The sequence below is a fragment of the Siphateles boraxobius genome, unplaced genomic scaffold (assembly GCF_051911475.1).
Source record: "Siphateles boraxobius isolate OS27281-9 unplaced genomic scaffold, OSU_SipBor_1 7, whole genome shotgun sequence".
NCBI classification, from domain to species: Eukaryota; Metazoa; Chordata; class Actinopteri; order Cypriniformes; family Leuciscidae; genus Siphateles; species Siphateles boraxobius.
This window is the reverse complement of record NW_027509197.1, coordinates 33,801,651-33,822,203: the sequence shown is the minus strand read 5'-3', so window position 1 is coordinate 33,822,203 and position 20,553 is coordinate 33,801,651. Positions and strand designations below refer to the sequence as shown.

The window sequence follows — 20,553 nt, the reverse complement described above, 5'->3', positions numbered from 1 at the left end:
TGCATCATTTTAATTTATTAGTGCGGGCCAAGAGAACAAAGAGAACCGAACTATAAGTGAGAACACACCCAAAATCTGTAGTGGTCAGGTGATACATCGACCATGTGGTACAAGTTGTAGCTCTCAGAAAATTACAAGTTTGGAATTCCAAGTTCTGCAAGCACGTGAACGCTTATCACAGTTCAGAATGGTTGCGGTAATTAGGACATGGTGTGAAGACACCTTGTCAAACAAATAAGTATTACCACATGGATATTTATAGTATTTTTTAATTTTACATTTTGGGGTCAGTACAACATATTAACTGCCTTTGAAATGAGTCTCTTATCCTAACTAAAGCTGCACTTATTTAATAATAAAAAAGTTATATTGTGAAATATTGTTACAACCTAAAATAACTGTTTTCAAATTTAATATATTTTAAAATGTCATTTATTTAAATAAGTACAATTTTCAGCATCATTACGTATAAATGTCTTTACAGTCACTTTTGATTAATTTAATGCATCCTTGTTGAATAAAAGAATGAATTTATTACTGACCCCAAACTTTTGCATGGTAGTGTATAATTTAGATAAATCAGATTACATAATTGTTCTAAAAAAAGCAATATTTAACCACAGAACAATGAGGTTATCAAAGTGTGTTGACATCAATATTATAATGTAATATTATCAAATATACACTATAAAACTATGAAGTGTGTAATTGCTTACATCACCTTTAAGTTAGTAGCATTATTGCTTTAGTTACTCCTCAACACTGGTATGAAAGACCCTGTGGCATCATACATCATATCTTTGCACTTATGGTAATAGATTTAATTATAGATAATAGATCTGTCTTGCTCTTGTACAGCGCAGCAGTAAGACTCAAGACTTAACGCTGAGGATAATATCGGTGTGGAATTTCGGCATCAGTCATGGTCTGTCTGTGTATTCCAATTTCACAAAGCTTATTCTTTTTCGAGGATTATTGAAATGATGCTCTGATGATTTTGTTGAAATATAATTTTCTGTCGGCATGATAAATCACTGAGGATATCTAAGCTACTTAACCCGGCGGAGAAAAAAAAAGATCCCTCTTTCTGTTGTTTGCTAAACAGGATAATCTTCAAGTAGGGAATTTACTATTGTTACAGCCTCATGGGGTATGTTTCAATCGCACAATAGTCATCATCGCACAACTATCCTTCACAGGGATAATTCAAAATGAAAATTGTCATTTACTCACTGTCATGTTGCTCCAAACCATTATGACTTTCGTTCTCCTAGAACACAAAAAAGTTGTTAATGTATGGACCAAAAAAAGATGGTACAAAAGTCATTGTATGGATGAAAACTTATTTTTTTTAAAGACCCACACACTTTGTAAATGTGTACAATACATTGTAAATGTATTTTATAATGTGGTGATGATAATGCTAGCAATGCCGAACAACATAGGGTGTTTTATTAGAAAATAAAGAAAACCACCATCTTTAACACCTCAGCGAAAGCAAAAGAAAAGAGACTTGCATAATTCCACATTCTTTTTTTTCTTATTTCCTGTCGAGGAAACATGTTATAGCACTCTAACATCAGTCCCCTGTCCTCATTCCTCTGAACTCGATTAATTAACTTCTGAAGAATTAATTCTGCAAATGTAATACTAATCACACGTTTTTTTCATTAATAGGTCATCACTCATTAATTACTTCAGCAACTGATGCTTCCCAGTTTAAATGGAACGGTGCTATTTCAGTTACGTCTCACATGAAGCCACACACAATAGACGTTAAAGTGATGGCACACTTCAGCGATGGATGCAATTATTCTCCTCACACATTTATGTTAATTATCAGTACCCTGAATGGAAAGACCTTATTTGTACAATTTTTACTGCCACCACATTGACTCCTGATAGATGGGAAGTGAGACAAGTGCCACACTATGAGACTGACGTGACACATTGGGGAACATTACATTTATGGAAGTAGTGCGTTACTTTCTCTCACCGTCAGCTCACAGAGTCTCTCCCTCATTCAGAGTTGAAGAGCTATTCTTGGATTGCAGGAATTTTTGCATAGGAAAGGCTACTTTTCCTCCAATATGGTTTGATTACCTGATATACACTGTAAAAAAATATTGTTGGTTTAACTTAAAAAAGTAAGTTTCCTGGTTGCCTTAATTGAAATTAAAAAAAATTGTTAATACAATAGAGGTGGTTTAATCAACAAAAATTAGAAATATGTTATCTGAACCAATAATATCTCACACACCCTAATGTCACATTTTTGACAAAAAGTTTATTTTTTAACCATAAATTGAGCATTTGTGGGCTCTGTAATACCTCTAAAACTGTGATACCCATCATGCTTGTAATACAATAACTCCTACAATAGTTATTTATGGTGCGTTCCATTTGTCCGCAAAAGTGGATAACTGCTAGTTCCCAGAAGGAACTTTTAAGTGGAACGCCTCCTCAAGTTAAAATTGCAACTGGGAAACTTGGTAGAAGCACAACAACTCAGACTCCACAATTCAATATGGCTGCTCAGCGCATCACCAACAGTGAAACAGTGATACTTGTTATAGTGCGGACATGATACTTCGTTTTTTTCCTGTGCAAAATATAACTTTTTTTGTGTTTGTATTTCGAAAGAGCAGAACAACATAGGTTATGCGTCCATCTTAGTTTCCCAACCCGTGTGTGCACTCAACTCGGGTGTGACGTCATTCCCAGCACAAACATCCCTCTTCCGGAGGAACGCAGCGTTATTTTACCAACATGGAGAATAGGAAAATGTACTTAATTTTGTTACTTAAAAAAAAAACCATTTACATTACTCAACTTAAATTTAGTGCTATTGTCAAAATGCAAAAAACACCACATTTAATAACGCATTTATTTCACATTTAATTAATCAAGCCCTCTGACCTGTAAGCTCATAGCATAAAGAATTGCATAAGAATTTTTGGTAACACTTTATTTTACAGTGTCCTTGTTACATTATATGTACATACCATAGTAATAACATTAAATTATGCATAATTACATGCAACTAACCCTCAACCTAATCCTAATCCTACCCTGACCCATGTATAGTAAGTACATGTAGTTGCTTAATATTACTCAGTACTTAAATGTATAATTACATTGTAAAAATGACACCTTAAAATAAAGGGTAACCGAATTTTTCACTTTCACTTTTTTCCAAGTCAAAAATGCAAATCTAAACAACTTAGTAAATAGTTAACCAGCAATAGTAACTAGCATGTGACAAAACTAAACGTCAAAGACATATCTGTAGTCAAATAATTAAAAGAAATGTCAGACTCAATGCAAAGTCTGCCTTGAACAGATAAAAGTTGACATTAGTAAACATGAGCTTCTGTTCAATGATATGGATACCATCTAAAGCCAATTTTTGTAATTTATGCAAAAATGTATTTGAATTATCTTCATTTGGGGGCTTCCTTTAAATATTGATATGCCATTAATTTTTATTTAATTAATCGTCAAACAAATCGGCATATCATGTTATTAATCTGGTTAGCATTTTTAATCAGTTGACTGCCCTACACGCAACATGTTAACTTCAGCACTGAACCTTGGTTAATGTGGAATGGTGCTTGTTCATCTCGACCCCATCCGTCATTCCCATAAAGCTCTGCATTGTCTCTGCACACTGTGTGTTTGGTGAGGCCTCTCCGTTGAAGCTTTAACCTCTACAGATGAAGATAAGGCACAGTCTCTGACACCTGTGAAAAGCATAAAATGGTAAAACACGGTTAGTCCCACCCACTCCTTCATAAAATAACCCAGGTGAATAGGTGAGCTTTGATGTATCGCTTAATATTTACTCTCCTGATTTGGTAGATTCGCAGCGTCCTTCGAGGCTTAACATATATGGCGGATCAAAACATTGTAGGCAGATTTATCCCAAACACCTGCGACTGCAAGGTCACGGAACTCATTTTGTGAGTGGCATGACTACTTGCCTATTAGTGTTGGCCGTGTCTGCTAAACAAATCTATTTGTGAGATTGTACAGTATTGCTAAAGGGCATTTCTGAATTAAATGTAATCAGCTTTACTAGGCTGTGTTCATTTATTAGTAATGTGCTTAAAGAAGATTAGTGGGCTCAGACATTTTTAATGATTTATTTTGCTGCTGCGATCTGACAGATTTTCCGCTATTCTTAGAAAAAAAAGGACATTTCCCAATTAGAATACATGCCTCTCTCTCGACACTTCCATTGTTTAATCTATCGTTCAATACGACGTAATGGGAATTATGATCTCCATTAATTGAAATGGACTCCTCTAATAAAGACTTAGTAGGAATTTTTAATCATATTTAAGGAATAACGATGCCATTTTATGCCATGTGTAATCTGTATATTTAATCAAATACTCTTCCATATGGATTTACATTTATCCACATGAGTGAACAACAGCCTAATCGTTACATGTGTGTTAGCCAGCCCTTGGCCATGACTTTGGGTCACATGACTCACCGCCCATCCGTTTGCTTTCTTTCTAGTGTGGTATGTGTTGGGGGAGATGGCTCTGTGGCTGAGGTGGCCCACGGGTTGCTTCTCCGAGCCCAGATGGACGCTGGGAGGGACACAGATTCCATCTTCACGCCTGTCCAAGCAGCACTTCCTCTCGGCATAATACCAGCAGGTGAGGATCAGGGGTGGTGTATCTCTTTCTCATGCAGCTGTCCCCAGTATAGCCCAAAATGTCCAGCTCCTCTCAGGAGAGTGAATGCGAATGAGTGTTCAGTCCTCGCTTAGTCAACATGAATTCAAAATTGACCCAATTTACTTGACCTAATTTACTATTATACATGTTTCTGGTCTTACTGTGCACAATTCATCCCGTGCACATTGTTGTTAACTTATATCAACAAAATTCCGGCTTATTCCGGGCGATGTTACAAATATAACTCTTTAACCCCTGCCCTCAAACCCCCTGGGTCCATTCTAGTATGCGACACCCACTTTCCACAAAACAATAAATTAAATTACCTTGTTTCACACAGAAGTACATCAGATTATGCAAATGAAATTGCTTCCAAGCTATATATGTATGGAAATAAATGTATTATTTTGTGGAAAGTGGGTGTTACATACTAGAATGGAGCCAAGTGGTTTGAAGGGAGGGGCTGAAGAGTTATATTTGTGATGACAACATCCGGAAAAAGTAGGATATATGTTGATCTATGCATATAAATGCATACATCTAATTAATATATAATAATAATAATTATTATATAATATAATCTGCAATTGAAATATAAAAAAATATTATATATATTATTGTAATTATTATTATTAATTTAATTACAGATTATATTATATATTAATTTGATAATACTATATTAGTTCAAAACCACTTTTACTTAATCTATCAAATTATTATATAAAAAAACAGGGAATTATATATATATATATACACTATTTTAATGTAACAATAATAATAATTATTATTATTATTATTATTATTAGTATATAGAAATAGTTTCTAGTCTTACTGTATATATATATATATATATATATATATATATATATTTACTTTAATTACACATTTTATATTATTTGCATATTTATATTATTACTTTGAAAGCACACACACACACGCGTCACAATACCATTTTGACTCCATGAGGTAAGAGAAAAAACTGAAATAAAAATTATATTATATAATTGATAATCTCGGCATGTCAAAATGTGTCTAGTAATAAAATATGATAATTTAGTAATAGTCTTGTGGGTTAACCATGCAACTTTTTATGCTTCATTCCTGCACTAAAACAATCAGAGGCGTGCTGCCAATTAAAAATCAAACCCTGTAGTAATTTCGGTCTCTAGTTTCTGTGCTGTCAGAATGATTTAGTTTGATTGTGTTTTGAAACTCCTCTAGCGAAAACAAACAGGCAGCTCATAACAGCAGCAAGCGAGTGTATCATTATCAAATTGATTTAATCACAGTCAGGCCTCTGAATGGCCCACTCGCACACTGAGTTAATTGCCTTCAAGAGTGTCTGAAATGGAGCATCCTCGATTTGCCTTTGAAACGGGCTCCACTGGCCCTGGATCAGCGGCCCTGAGCCTTGCGTATTGTCCAGGACTGACTAAGCTCAGATATTTACCTCTATTTTTGCGGGATTGTGGCACAAACCAGCCCTAAAGAGCTGCCAAACCGGGGTGGGAAGAGGAGGGGAGAGCAGAATAGATTGGTACGATAGCGGCCCCTACTTTTCCGTCCAAGAGATTGACCTTCACTTGTCATTTCAGGCACAGCAAAATGGAGTGCTGTTGTTAGGAGCAATGGAAGCCCTCCAACTCCGCACCCGCTGCAAACTGACCGTACCGGGGTCATGGTTTCTCTTCATTAGTACCGAATCCCACGGGAGAATTTGTAAACAGTTTCCTGTCACAAATGCAAAGGGGAAAAAACGACCCCCGCCTTTGTCGTTTCCCTGCACAGGTTTGGATGTGTCATTTGGTGTGACATCAGACCCAGGTCAATCCTTAGGGACGGAGGAAATGGAGTCGAATCACTCTCTTTGTTACAGCTATGCAAAACACCCATGTACTACAGTGATTTACTGCAAGTAATTACCAATAAAATATACATGAAATGCCCTCGCATAGCAGCTACATTGACATCTAATTATCTTAGCTGGAAAACAGACTAGTTTCTTTAACGCTTTCATTTGTTATTTTTTTATGCTCCTTTCTGTCAATATTCATAGTACAGTCAAGTTGAACAAACATTCAAGTTTTTCGGAAGATAAAACTAATTACATAGAGTGTTTCAAATACCTTATTTACATGATGCAGGATAAACATTGAGAAATGAGAGCCCTGCCCAATTAAAGGCTTTCTCTATGCACCATAGTATATACTCATCGGTACGTATGGCATATAAATTGCAGGCTTCTAATTAATTTGCCTGCTTTTAAGGGTTTCAGGGGGACTGTTAATTTCTTTGATATTCCAGGCAAAGAACCAAAATGTTGGTGCAGTTTCCACGAGACTCTTAGACATGCTTGACTAGCGAGTCATTGCATCACATTCATCTGCCTGGATGAGGGAGACATTAACTGCCTTATGAATATTCATGCTGTCTGCTTAATTAAGTTAATTGTTCTGCAGAAGTGCTCGCACTTCCAAGGACAATTTTTTTCTCTCTCGCTCTCTCTTTCAAAGCCCCTTTCCTTCCTATTCGCCCCCCTACTCTAATATCTGGGCGCTAGCACCATTCGTCACCAGGTTCTGGAATGGAGACGGGTAATATATGGAACTCCCGATGATGTTGGCACAGGCTGTTGCTCTGAGCCTTGTGGGAGAGGCAGATGCACGCTTGAAATATAGAGTTACCGCACGGCAGCGGCACTGCAGACACCACCGAACAAGAAAAGAACAAAACGATCAATGTCAAACACCAAAAAAAAAGCCATTGTCTGACGTACGTACAACGTTGAACGAAAACACTTCGGCGAACCTCAAGTGGGCTTTACCAGATCTGTGCAATAAATGGTAATTTTAGCATTCAGATAATGAGATTTTAATATCACACTCACTGAGACTAAGTAACCGCATTCATTATATTTCTTTTAATTGGCGGTAGACCAAGCACTCCTTATATTACTATTTCTCACAAGCCTTGCACCAGAATGTATCCCTGTAGGACTCACTTTGCTATATCACAGCAAAGCCACAGCTTGCCGTTTATGACAGGGAGTGAGTCGGCTCTGTTCCAAAACCTAGCGAGCTGCCTACGTAGACAGTATTTTAAGGCATCAAATGCACACTCCTGATGAGAAGGCTGTTTCAAAAGGACAGGTACTGTAAGATCTTTTGGCCAAATTCTAAAGGATCATCACATAAATACTTTGCTGAGAGGGCAAACCCATAATGCATTGCGATGAACTGGAAAAAAGGCGAACAGAGTGAGAGAAATGTCCCAGAAATTGTATTCAAATATATTTAAAATTCTATTTCATTTTTATTAAATTATTATTTTATGTGTTTTGCAATTTTATTAGCCATGTGCTCTTTAATTTTATTTGAGTTATACCCAAGCACCAAAAAAAAACATTTACCGAGTAAATTCAGTACAATAAAACAAATCATTTAAATCATTTAAATTTAGTAAATGTATATATGTTTATGATTAATAAAGTATATAATAATTTGATTACTTAAGTAAACAAAAGGACTAAAATGGCTATCCCTAATAGCTACAGTAAGGCAGCTCTCTGGTTTTTGGAACTCAGTCCGTCAGACGCTGTTACCTTTACTGAGCTGAGGCTCAGAGCCTGGCTTTTGTGTTGAAATCATCACAACATATGGAAACTCCCAGAGAGGCCAGGAAGCATCATGGATGTGTGTGTGAGGGAGTGACCTGGTAGGTGGGAAGAGGCACATTTACTTGCAGCCAAATTCACTTGGAGTGTGAGTGTGTGTCCAGCACTGTATAGGCCTGGCCGTCTCATCATCAGAAAGGGAGGGAACGATTTCATCCAACACCTCCGTCCTGTTCTCATTTACAGACATTTGCTTTCATACCCTGTTGATCTGAGCAAACACACTGGCCAGATAACTGCATGAAAGGAAATGCCTACTCACCCGACAAGGACAAGCCACTCTCTGCTGTTTGTCTCTGGTAGTAATCAGTACAAATACACACACCTGTTCTCCCTTTGCAAGCTGCCAGCAAGGTAAACCGCCTTAATTGGCACAAGGTGATATTAACTTAAATTAATGCCCTTTAACAAAGTCCTCATCCTGCAATGATTAACTTTACCTAACTCATTAGATGGGTGAAGCTGCTGCTGTTTTTAAATCAATGCTGCATCACAACTCACATACTCAAGGTGTTCCAAACCTGCATGATTTTTTTCTTCTTCTGCTGAACATAAAAGAAGATATTTTGAAGAATATGGGTAACCAAACAGTTGATGGACCCTACTGACTTCTATAGTATTTTTTTTATGGACGTCAATGGGGTCCATCAACTGTTTGGTTACCAATATTCTTCAAAAAATATCTTGTTTTGTGTTCAGCAGAAGAAATAAATTCATACAGATTTGGAACAACTCGAGGATAAGCAAATGATGACAGAATTTTCAATTTTGCGTGAACTATCCCTTTAAATGAACAGTTCACTCAAAAATTTTACTCACCCTCAAGTTGTTCCAAATCCATATGCTGTCCGTGGAACACAAAATGAGAAATGCAGATTTTTCTTTTCATGACTCAAAACATTTGCTTTATTCCAAGTCTTCTGAAGCCATTTGATAACTTTGTGTTATTTAATATAATATAATATAATATAATATAATATAATATAATATGATATAATATAATATAATATAATATAATATAATATAATATAATATAATATAATATAATATAATATTTTTTTCCTTTTGATTTAGATTTTGGGGGGAAATATGACAATTTCTTGCAGTATGTCATAACAGTAGCATACTGTCTGACTACAATTTCCTGAAGTACATAGTTTTACTAGAGTATAGATACTCATTTAATAGAAAAAAGCTGAAATCTATGATCTAACGTGCTAAAGAAAGAAAAAGTGTGGATAAATTGTGCATATGAAGTGCATAGATTATTGAGGACTAAAGTGAGCCGTGATTGGTCGAATAGAAATCGAATGGAAAAGTTCCCGTTCTGTCCTCTGTAGCAGGTGCTTGAGAACATTGATATGCAGGGGAGAGAGTCTACTATAATAAAGCAAAGCTACATTTTTTCATGTTTCTGTAGCCACTCTTAATGGAATCTCATCACTCACTGAGAGTAAACAGTGTCTGTGCAGATACACACTATAGCAAACATCATGGGACCATATGCCACAGCATTCAGATGGTCTCATAGCATCAGCATCAGCGTGTGTCTAACGAGAAAAAGCTTTATCACAAAATCACCTGTGCAGAGAATAGAATTGATCTAAATAGAAAGGCTGCTTGTTTATGAAATGCATGAGTCCATTTAAAGGAACAATTCACCCAAAATGTGAATCCAAATCCGTATACTGTCTATTGAAAAATAGGTTACTGATAATTCTTAATGCAAGTGTATTTCTAACCATGACTCAAGCTCATGTTTTTTTTTAAATAGTTTTCATGAAAATATTCTTTATATTGTCACAATGTTTCTAAAAATCCAAGTCATCTGAAGCCATATGATAACTTTGTGTGACAAACAGACCAACATATATTTCACAGACCAATATATATTTCATTGTTCACTGATAATCAAACAATGCTATCGCATGGATTCAGAAGACAATATAGTGAATTTTGAAAATATTTTAATGACAATTATGCAGAAATGCCTCATTCAGTATAATATAATATGATGTATTCATTTTATGACATACAGTATTGGCCAAAAGTGATGTCCGGAGTTAGATATTTGTTTTTACTGATCATAAAAGTTCGATTACACCATCAAAATGAGGGAAATGTTTTATATATTTTAAATATGAGAGAAGAACAAAAGACTAAACTTGGTTAAGGTATTTATTTGACAAAGTTATTTGGCAAAAAGGCAAACTACAACTATAGGTTTTATTTTACTATGCAAAAAAGTCATAGAAAAACAAAAAGCTGACAGGACAAAGCATACACTGACATAATCAGTTATTAATATTTCAATGGTTCTCTCTTGTTCTTGTATGTGCTCATAATTTCTTTGTATGATAGCCTAGCCAAAAAACTATGTCCGCACAATTTGCCATGTTTCATTGTGTTGTCATAAACCAAGCAATATATACGCAATGTGTTTACAAAATCTTCAACAATTTTTAATATTTGAATAAAGGTTGAAGAGAAAGTCTCAATTTTCTTAGGCCGGACATAACTTTTTAACACTGCTGTATATAAGATAATATTTGTTTATAATATAAAAATAGTTTTCTTTTGATTTTGGGGGAAAATATAACCATTTCTTGTCAGTTTTTGTAAAATTCACCCTAATATTGCCCACAACTCTTTGTGCAATGAAATTTGTCTCATGTTCTTGATTTCAAGTCTTCTGAAGCCATGCAATAACTTTGTGTGACAAACAGACCAACATTTATGACATTGTTATCTGGCTTAAGACTTGGAATATACCGCATATTATGTCACATTTTTAGGATCATTAAGACAATGTTGTAATACATTTTTGGTTATTTTAGTGTGTATATTGGAGCTTGATCGCTAACCATTGCTTAAAGAGTGTTAAAATGTGTGTAATTCTCCTTCCATAGGTTCTACTGACGTGGTGGCGTGCTCTGTGCATGGAATAAGACGCGCTGTGACTGCGACCTTGCACATCATCATGGGTATTTATCTCAGTTTCTTTCTCTCCTTCAAACATGAGCTTCTAGTTATTCTCTAGCCATAAAGCTGCCTGTACGCTAACAGTAAGGCCTTGAGGAACCACGGGACTTAAATGGAGCACAAATATACATGATAATAATAACATGTAAATGGGATTCGTATTTACTTTTCAATCCCACTGAGTTATGAGTGCAGGGGCAATGGTTTAATTTTTCCACCCTTTGAAAGTCTCTCTTTCTTTTTCGTACATCCCAATGGCGGAGCGTGTGGTGGTTCTCTGTAATCTGTTGTTTAATTAGAGTGCACAGGCTGTTGTTATGGGGGCCGAGAGACGGCAAACCCCCCACGCGGGCTCTGCCTCTCCAGCTTTGGAGATCATGGTTAACAGGTCCCATGGAACGAGAGACAGTCCCGGGAGAGGTAGAGATACGTCTGTCCTCAATCACCCGTACGGTCCCGCCACGTACGCCGAGCTTCTTTGACGTAGCTGTGGGCCGTCGTTGGAAGTGTTACTTCTGGCTGGCGTTGTTCGCTTTGGCTTTAGGATTGCATGTTCCTATCTGTCTGTCTGTCTGTCTGTGAAGCGTTTTTGAAGTTAGCACCAATATGTCTGGGCCATTGTGTCGACTGTGCAAGCTCTCCTGGGCTTAGCTTAACAGACAAGCGGATTTGGGTTGTCAGGGGATTACACGCACAAGCTAAGCTCACGTCCTCCAAAAAAAGAGAAAGAACACATACTGGCAAAAATGTTGCTTTATAGCTGAATTACAATTGGGATGAACACAATCAGAACTGCACAAAAGAATTACCGAATTCAGTTGAGTTCAATATAATTAGGTTATTTGTTGTTACTTTTTTATTGTTCTATGTGGATTACTGAAAATTATTAATTTGGTAATATTTTTTTTTTCCATTCACAGGCTTCATAGATAGTTAAAGCAATAGTTCATTCAATAATTACATGGACATTGAAAATCATGTCATTATTTACTCACCCTCATGTCATTCCAGAATGCTGTACACTTTTATTTAATTCTGGAGAAGACAAAAAAAGTATTTTTAGGGATTTTTTTAGGGAATCTTCATGGTTATTTTCCATTGACAATGGCTCAAATATATATATATATATATATATATATATATATATATATATATACACAAAAAACAGCATAAAAAGCACTATAAATGTAGTCTAAATGGCTCATGCACTATATTCTAAGTCTTATGAAGTCATACTATAGCTTTGAGTGAAGAAAAAACAAAAAATCTAATTTTATAGTTCCACCTAAAAATAAAAATTCTGTCATCATTTACTCAGCCTCATGTCATTCCAAAATACTGCATATTTGTTTTACTTCTGTGTAAGAACTAATGGGGCTTCTTATGGAATCTTTAGTTATTTTGTAGTGTTGGGGGTAACACATTACAAGTAACTTGAGTTATGTAATCAGATTACTTTTTTCAAGTAACTAGTAAGTAACTTTTTTATATAAGTAATGCAAGTTACTTTGTTTTCTCATTTATTGACTGAGAGCTCTCCAGTCCCTATGTTAAGAAAAATTGTGATTAAGTGCAGAGCCGTTGTGTGTATAAACATGATGGTTATTGTAGTTCTAGACTAAATGTGAGCATACCTTTACTAATCTCACTTGCACAAAAAAAAAACCATACAGTATTCCTCAAAATGAATAAAATCAGTGAAATTCTAAATCAGAATACTGCGCAAACCTCCAATAATGACATATGTTAAATAAAACAATTTTTTTTTCAAAACAATTAATTATTTTGTATGCATTTAATCTCACTTTATTGACCAACGTACTTGCTGCTGACCTTCAATGATTCAGTTAAACCATAAGCAAAAATGACTTTAGATTATTTGTTTTTATTGGTGAAATAAGTGTTGAACTTTCTTCTCCTGCATTCTATTCTTCTGCAATCCAGAATGGAAGCACAGCCGAAAAGTTTGTTTGAGCTGCGCCCTCTAATGTACTCTCGTGAATTTGCATTTCCTTCAGCCTTATTATTTCAATTTTGGTGTGAAAGTGCCTTTACATTTGCCCCCAAAAAAGTTTTTTTGTAATAAAAGAACAAAACAAAAAAACAAAAACAATCCCGGCCCAGGTGAGAAATCGTAATGCAACAGTAACATAACGCATTACTTTTCTTAAAAAGTAACTAAGTAATGCAATTAGTTACTTTTTAAGGGAGTAACGCAAAAATGATAATGCATTACTTTTAAAAGTAACTTTGCCCAATAGTGTTCTTTTCCATACAATGACCATTAAAATACATGATATGATTAATCCATATAACTGGTCCATTATATTCTAATACCACTTGCGTGAATAACAGACTGAAATTTTAAGGAAAAGTAAAAAAAAAAACAAGAACATTCAAGTCATTCCAGAATGCTGTATTGTGTTATTTACTTCTGTAGAAGACAAAAAGAGATTTTCACATAGTTATTTTCCATACATTGACAATCTGGCTTCAAAATGTACACAAACAGGACAAAAAGTACCATAAAATTCGTCCATATGACTCATGCACCATATTCTTAAGTCTTATGATAGCTCTGTCTGAAGAAAATACTGAAATTTCAAAGCTATATGACTTTCTTCTGTGGAAAACAAATAAATTGAAGAAGGGCTCAGTGTTTTTTTTTTTTTTTTCATGCAATCAAAATTAGTTAATGAAGTCCAATGTTGTTTTGTCCCCATTGACTTTCATTGTATGGACAAAAACAGTTTAAACATTCTTAAAAGTTTCCTCTTTTGTGTTTCACAGAAGAAAGTTAGTCATACAGGTTTAGAACAACATGAATGTTGGGTTTTTGGGTGAACTATCCCTTTAAAATAACAAATCTGGATTGTGTGACAATATCGGATGACACACCCTCAGAACTGGTGAGTGCCTAAAACTCTCCGGCCCAGTTCTTTTCTCGCTTGGCTGCAGACTCGGATGATTAACCCCGATCTGACCTCCACGTGTGAGAGAATGCGTCTCATCATTAAGTCCTTAGAATTGAGCCATATGGCGGTGTAACTCATAGCTTTTGATTAAAGGGAGGTGTGAGTTTTAAGAACGAGTGTTGAATTTCTTTTGTTCGTCGAGATTGGCACCTTTTCTGTGCACTGCGGTACACTCGCTCTCTCAGCAGGAATGTTGAGAAACATCCTCGTACCGTTGTGATTAATTGCTCCATCAAAACATTGTGGCTCTCTGTACGAACGGCTGAGCTAAGTGTAGGCACTCGCTCAGCAAAAGACAGCTTTTCCTTAGAAGACATTACTGTTAAGCGAACTGAATTTAAAACATCACGTTTTCTTTCTTTACTCCAAAAAGTGTCTGGCTTTTGTTGCTGCAAGGCAAAAGAGAAACATCAACGGCACATAAGACACCTGACACGAATGAGAGCGTAATGCCTATTTAGGAAGGCCAATATAGGGCTTGTTCATTTCTAATTAAGCAATATTTACGCATGTGAATAAGGCCAACTGGCGGGATTTGGAAGGATCCAATGAATAATTCATGAGCAGGGAGAGTGTATGCATGGGGAGACAGAAGGAGGTCGGGAATGTGCCGGGCTATAGAGACTGGACTCAACCAATGGGCCACCAGATCCAGTCATTCCTGCTCACTCCGACATATGCAATGAATTAACTCAAGAGAGGTCACATTGACACTTGATAGATGACTCTATTGTTTCTAATGGACTAGAATTACATTCGGTGATTATATGATGCACATTTACATCTACTTAAATATGCACATATACATGCATGCACATATATGCAAATAGATATTGATTATATACTGCCGTTCAAAAGTTTTGTCAGTACAATTTATTTTTTGAAAGAAATGTATTCTTTTATCAGTCCTTCCAGAAAAACGCAGAGTTGTTTTGTGATTGTTGCGGGCAAAAATCCTTGATTATGCGGCCCGTTTTCTTAAAAAATGCGATGGAATATGCGGGATATTTATGCAATTTTATGCGATGCAATTGCGGGAACTTGCAAAAATTGCAGGAACTTGTAAAAACTGCGGTTTGATGAAAAAGAGAAAAAAAAGTGATTCCCCAAAACCCTGTTCTCACTAGGCTACTACCTTAATGTAAAGAGTAATTTCGTATTACTTTCTATGATACGCAAGCATACTAAGTCACAGAAAGTGCTGGAATATTTCAGTTCTCATCTTGTTTTATTTCAGACTTAAATAAAAACATCAAACTTACAAAACATTGATGAGTCAAACAAGTTCTGTAGCTTTACAAAAGGAATATGCTACAACTTCTGTAAAAATGAATAAATAAAATATAAAAAAATAAAGCTCCTGTTTTACAGCTTTTCGATGATGTTCACGTCGTGTAATTACATCACTTCGTGCGGTGTATTTGAAAAAATGCGGCCCCCCGCATGTATGTGTGTATATATATATATATATATATATATATATATATATATATATATACACTCACCTAAAGGATTATTAGGAACACCATTATTAGTAGCCATCAGAGGATGGGTACATGGTGGCCATAAAGCGATGGACATGGTCAGAAACAATCCTCAGGTAGGGCGTGGCATTTAAACGATGCCCAATTGGCACTAAGGGGCCTAAACTGTGCCAAGAAAACATCCCCCACACCATTACACCACGACCAACAGCCTGCACAGTGGTAACAAGGCATCATGGATCCATGTTCTCATTCTGTTTACGCCAAATTCTGACTCTACCATCTGAATGTCTTAACAGAAATCGAGACTCATCAGACCAGGCAACATTTTTCCAGTCTTCAACTGTCCAATTTTGGTGAGCTCTTGCAAATTGTAGTCTCTTTTTCCTATTTGTAGTGGAGATGAGTGGTACCCGGTGGGGTCTTCTGCCGTTGTAGCCCATCCGCCTCAAGGTTGTGCGTGTTGTGGCTTCACAAATGCTTTGCTGCATACCTCGGTTGTAACGAGTGGTAATTTCAGTCAAAGTTGCTCTTCTATCAGCTTGAATCAGTCGGCCCATTCTCATCTGACCTCTAGCATCAACAAGGCATTTTCGCCAAAAGGACTGCCGCGTACTGGATGTTTTTCCCTTTTCACACCATTCCTAGTAAACCCTAGAAATGGTTGTGCGTGAAAATCCCAGTAACTGAGCAGATTGTGAAATACTCAGACCAGCCCGTCTGGCACCAACAACCATGTCACGCTCAAAATTGCTTAAATCACCTTTCTTTCCCATTCTGACATTCAGTTTGGAGTTCAGGAGATTGTCTTGACCAGGACCACACCCCTAAATGCATTGAAGCAACTGCCATGTGATTGGTTGGTTATTAGATAATTGCATTAATGAGAAATTGAACAGGTGTTCCTAATAATCCTTTAGGTGAGTGTATAGTGTGTGTGTGTATATATATATATATATATATATACACACACACACACATACACACATTCAATTTCACATACAATATATAAACTTAGTTAGGCTACTTAACTGTTTGTATCTGTTATTATCATGCTCTCAATGGCTCTGTTACAAAAAACTGTACCTATAGGCAGCTGGCTTCTAAGACAGATTGTTAAATGACACCTCATAAATGACCCATTTCATTTACAAGCAACTTCAATTTAGCGCTCCTAACATGAACTGCAGGGGGCGTTCGACTGACAATTTCAATAGAGCATTTATTGGGGTTAAATAGTCAAACATTAGATAAAATCAACAATTTCAAATTAGATTGAACAATTTTTTCCCCCAAAAATTTTTGGTACCGAATACAATATATTTATAATTAAAGCCGTCTCTCTCTTTTCAACCATCATATATTTTTTCCTCAATTTTGGTTGTGTCGGAGGACGCATTCCAAGGTAGGAAGGCACTTCCAAATCCAATAGTTTAAGATAACTTCATCTGATCGATTTTCACTGCCTTTGATATCCCACAATCATGTGGTTTAATCTGTGACAGTTGAGCTAAAAAATAAAGATGGTGCCTGAAAGATGGTGTTGGTGGTCAGTTTGGGCCTAAATGTACGTTTACCACTTTTTATTTCTTTCTAGAGTGAAATTACTATTGTAATAATTAAATATTCACTTAGTTTTCACCAAAGCACCAATTTATTGATCTACAACAAAATAGAGAGCTATTTTGTTGTAGATCAATAAATTGTTATGCTGCCAAAGTCTGCAAAGTCATCAAGTCAACTGCCTTAGCTTTCGGACACAGCCCTTGTTGCAGTGCTTTATGGGATCACTTTCTTAATGAAGGATGCATGCTACACTGCTTTGGAGTTTGGTCTTTTTAACAGAGCTATAATCTGCATTTGTTATGGGTCTTACCACCCCTTGACTGGCTGTAGTGTCTTCTGTTCCTAGTGGTTTTGAACTCTTTCTATGGTGTACCTAGTTCCTCTACATATTGACATTGTTACGTTGTTGTTCTAGGTCATCATCAGCCCGTGGACGTGTGCAGCTTTAGCTGTATGGGTCGTCTGGTTCGGTTCGGCTTCTCTGCCATGTTTGGTTTCGGTGGGCGGACGCTCGCACTGGCAGAGAGACACCGCTGGATGCCACCCAGCCAGCGTCGCGAGTTCGCTCTCATTAAAACACTGGCAAACCTCAAGTAAGCAGTCTCTCTTTCTCAGTTGTGTTGTCAGCTGTAGCTGTCTCTCATCTGGTGGGCTCCAAGGAACTGGCTGGTGCTCTATCAAATCTAGGATTAGTGTCAGACCAGCCTGGCACAGCACACATGGGCACTGTCTTTTAGAAATCCTTATCATAACACTCCATCTAACGTGTTTGTTCTCTTTCCTCGTGTCCCTCCCCAACTGACCGATGTTGCCTGTGAAGACCTGAAGACTGCGAACTGTCCTTTATAACCAGCAGAGGAGCCGAGGATCAGACAAAGTGTGTTAAAGCACATTTTTAAGGTTTTCTCGACCCTCATCCCCATCCAAATTTCAGCTTAATTATTTGAATGTTATTTTAAATAAACCACCCCCTGCTTAATTGGCCATTGGAAGGAAATCAAAATGCTGGAAATGCTGAAGGTCACCCAGCTAATGCTAATAAGGCAGGCTGCCCCACACTGGGAGGAGCCCATACAACTCCATTATTACTCAAATGCTGTTGATGGTTGTGCACTAAAGAAACATCTCTTTCTTTTATACAGAGCTGAGCGAAACAGAGATGGAGAAGCCATTTGTGAGTACAGCTAAATTAGGAGAAATTTGAGAAGATACTGCACCGCTATAGCCTGCGTATACTGTATTTGCTTCATTGGGCAGCAAATCAGCTCTCATAAGTGTTTCCTATGAGAAACAAAGGGGTTGTTCCTCAAGGGGGTGTTTACCGGCCAAATTAAAGGCTGAATTCTCCATTGGGCTGCTTTCAGATTGGCCTAGTTTTTTTTTTTATTGGAGACTGGACATTCAAACACAATACTATAGAAGCTTGTTTCTGCCACTAAATAAAAAAAATGAAAAAGGTAATTGTGACATTTAAATCACAATTCCGACTTGCAATTCGGAAAATTAAATTAGAAAATTTGAATCTTGCAATACTGAAGTGTGAGATAAAAAGTCGCAATTATCTTTTAAATTGTTTTTTTCCCCTGTGGTAAAAACAAGCTTCCATACACTACAAAACTGAAAAAAAAAGAAAAAAAAGTACCTTAAAGTAAAAAAAAAAAACCTATATATATATATATTTATATAGGTGCTGGTCATATAATTAGAATATCATCAAAAAGTTGATTTATTTCAGTAATTCCATTCAAAAAGTGAAATTTGGATAATATATTCATTCATTCAAAAAGGATTTTTAGAAATGTTGGCCAACTAAAAAGTATGAACATGAAAAGTATGAGCATGTACAGTACTCAATACTTAGTTGGGGCTCCTTTTGCCTGAATTACTGCAGCAATGCGGCGTGGCATGGAGTCGATCAGTCTGTGGCACTGACAAAACTGACAAAAGATCATTGCTAAAGAGGCTGACTGTTCACAGAGCTCTGTGTCCAAGCACATTAAAAAAAGAGGCTAAGGGAAGAAAAGGATGTCGTAGAAAAAAGTGTACAAGCAATGGAGAGGATTGTGAAACAAAACCCATTTAAAAATGTGGGGGAGATTCACAAAGAGTGGACTGCAGCTGGAGTCAGTGCTTCAAGAACCACCAGCCACAGACGTATTCAAGACATGGGTTTCAGAGGTCACATTCCTTGTGTCAAGCCACTCTTGAACAAGACACATCGTCAGAAGCGTCTAAAGATAAAAAGGACTGGACTGCTGCTGAGTGGTCCAAAGTTATGTTCTCTGATGAAAGTAAATTTTGCATTTCCTATGGAAATCAAGGACCCAGAGTCTGGGGAAAGAGAGGAGAGGCACAGAATCCACGTTGCTTGAAGTCATGTGTAAAGTTTCCACAGTCAGTGATGGTTTGGGGTGCCATGTCATCTGCTGGTGTTGGTCCACTGTGTTTTCTGAGGTCCAAGGTCAACGCAGCCGTCTACCAGGAAGTTTTAGAGCACTTCATGCTTCCTGCTGCTGACCAACTTTATGGAGATGCAGATTTCATTTTCCAACAGGACTTACAAAGCTACCAGTACCTGGTTTAAGGACCATGGTATCCCTGTTCTTAATTGGCCAGCAAACTCGCCTGACCTTAACCTTATAGAAAATCTATGAGGTATAGTGAAGAGGAAGATGCGATATGCCAGACCCAACTACCTAAGAAGCTGAAGGCCACTATCAGAGCAACCTTGGCTCTCAACACATCTGAGCAGTGCCAGAGACTGATCGACTCCATGCCACGCCGCATTGCTGCAGTAATTCAGGCAAAAGGAGCCCCAACTAAGTATTGATTGCTGTACATGCTGAAATGTTCATACTTTTCAGTTGACCAACATTTCTAAAAATCCTTTTTTTTGTATTGGTCTTAAGTAATATTCTAATTTTCGGAATTGCTGAATTTAGGATTTTCATTAATTGTCATTTTTAATCATCACAATTAAATGAAATAAACATTTAAAATATACCAGTCTGTGTATAATGAATGAATACAATATCCAAATTTCACTTTTTGAATGGAATTACTGAAATAAATCAACTTTTTGATGATATTCTAATTATATGACCAGCACCTGTATATGTGTGTAGTGTACACATATATATATATATATATATATATATATATATATATATATATATATATAT

The 20,553-nt window shown here is 36.6% G+C and overlaps 1 protein-coding gene across 1 annotated transcript in view; it reads left to right on the top strand.

Annotated features, from left to right (window-relative positions):
• The window catches only part of cerkl (CERK like autophagy regulator), a 71,365-nt gene that overhangs the window by 36,266 nt on the left and 14,546 nt on the right, over positions 1–20,553 (top strand). Inside the window, exons 5-9 of the mRNA XM_077215971.1 lie at positions 4,528–4,670; positions 11,274–11,348; positions 17,787–17,964; positions 18,192–18,248; positions 18,514–18,545. Of these exons, the coding sequence (XP_077072086.1) occupies positions 4,528–4,670; positions 11,274–11,348; positions 17,787–17,964; positions 18,192–18,248; positions 18,514–18,545 (485 nt within the window). The remainder of the gene's footprint in view (positions 1–4,527; positions 4,671–11,273; positions 11,349–17,786; positions 17,965–18,191; positions 18,249–18,513; positions 18,546–20,553) is intronic.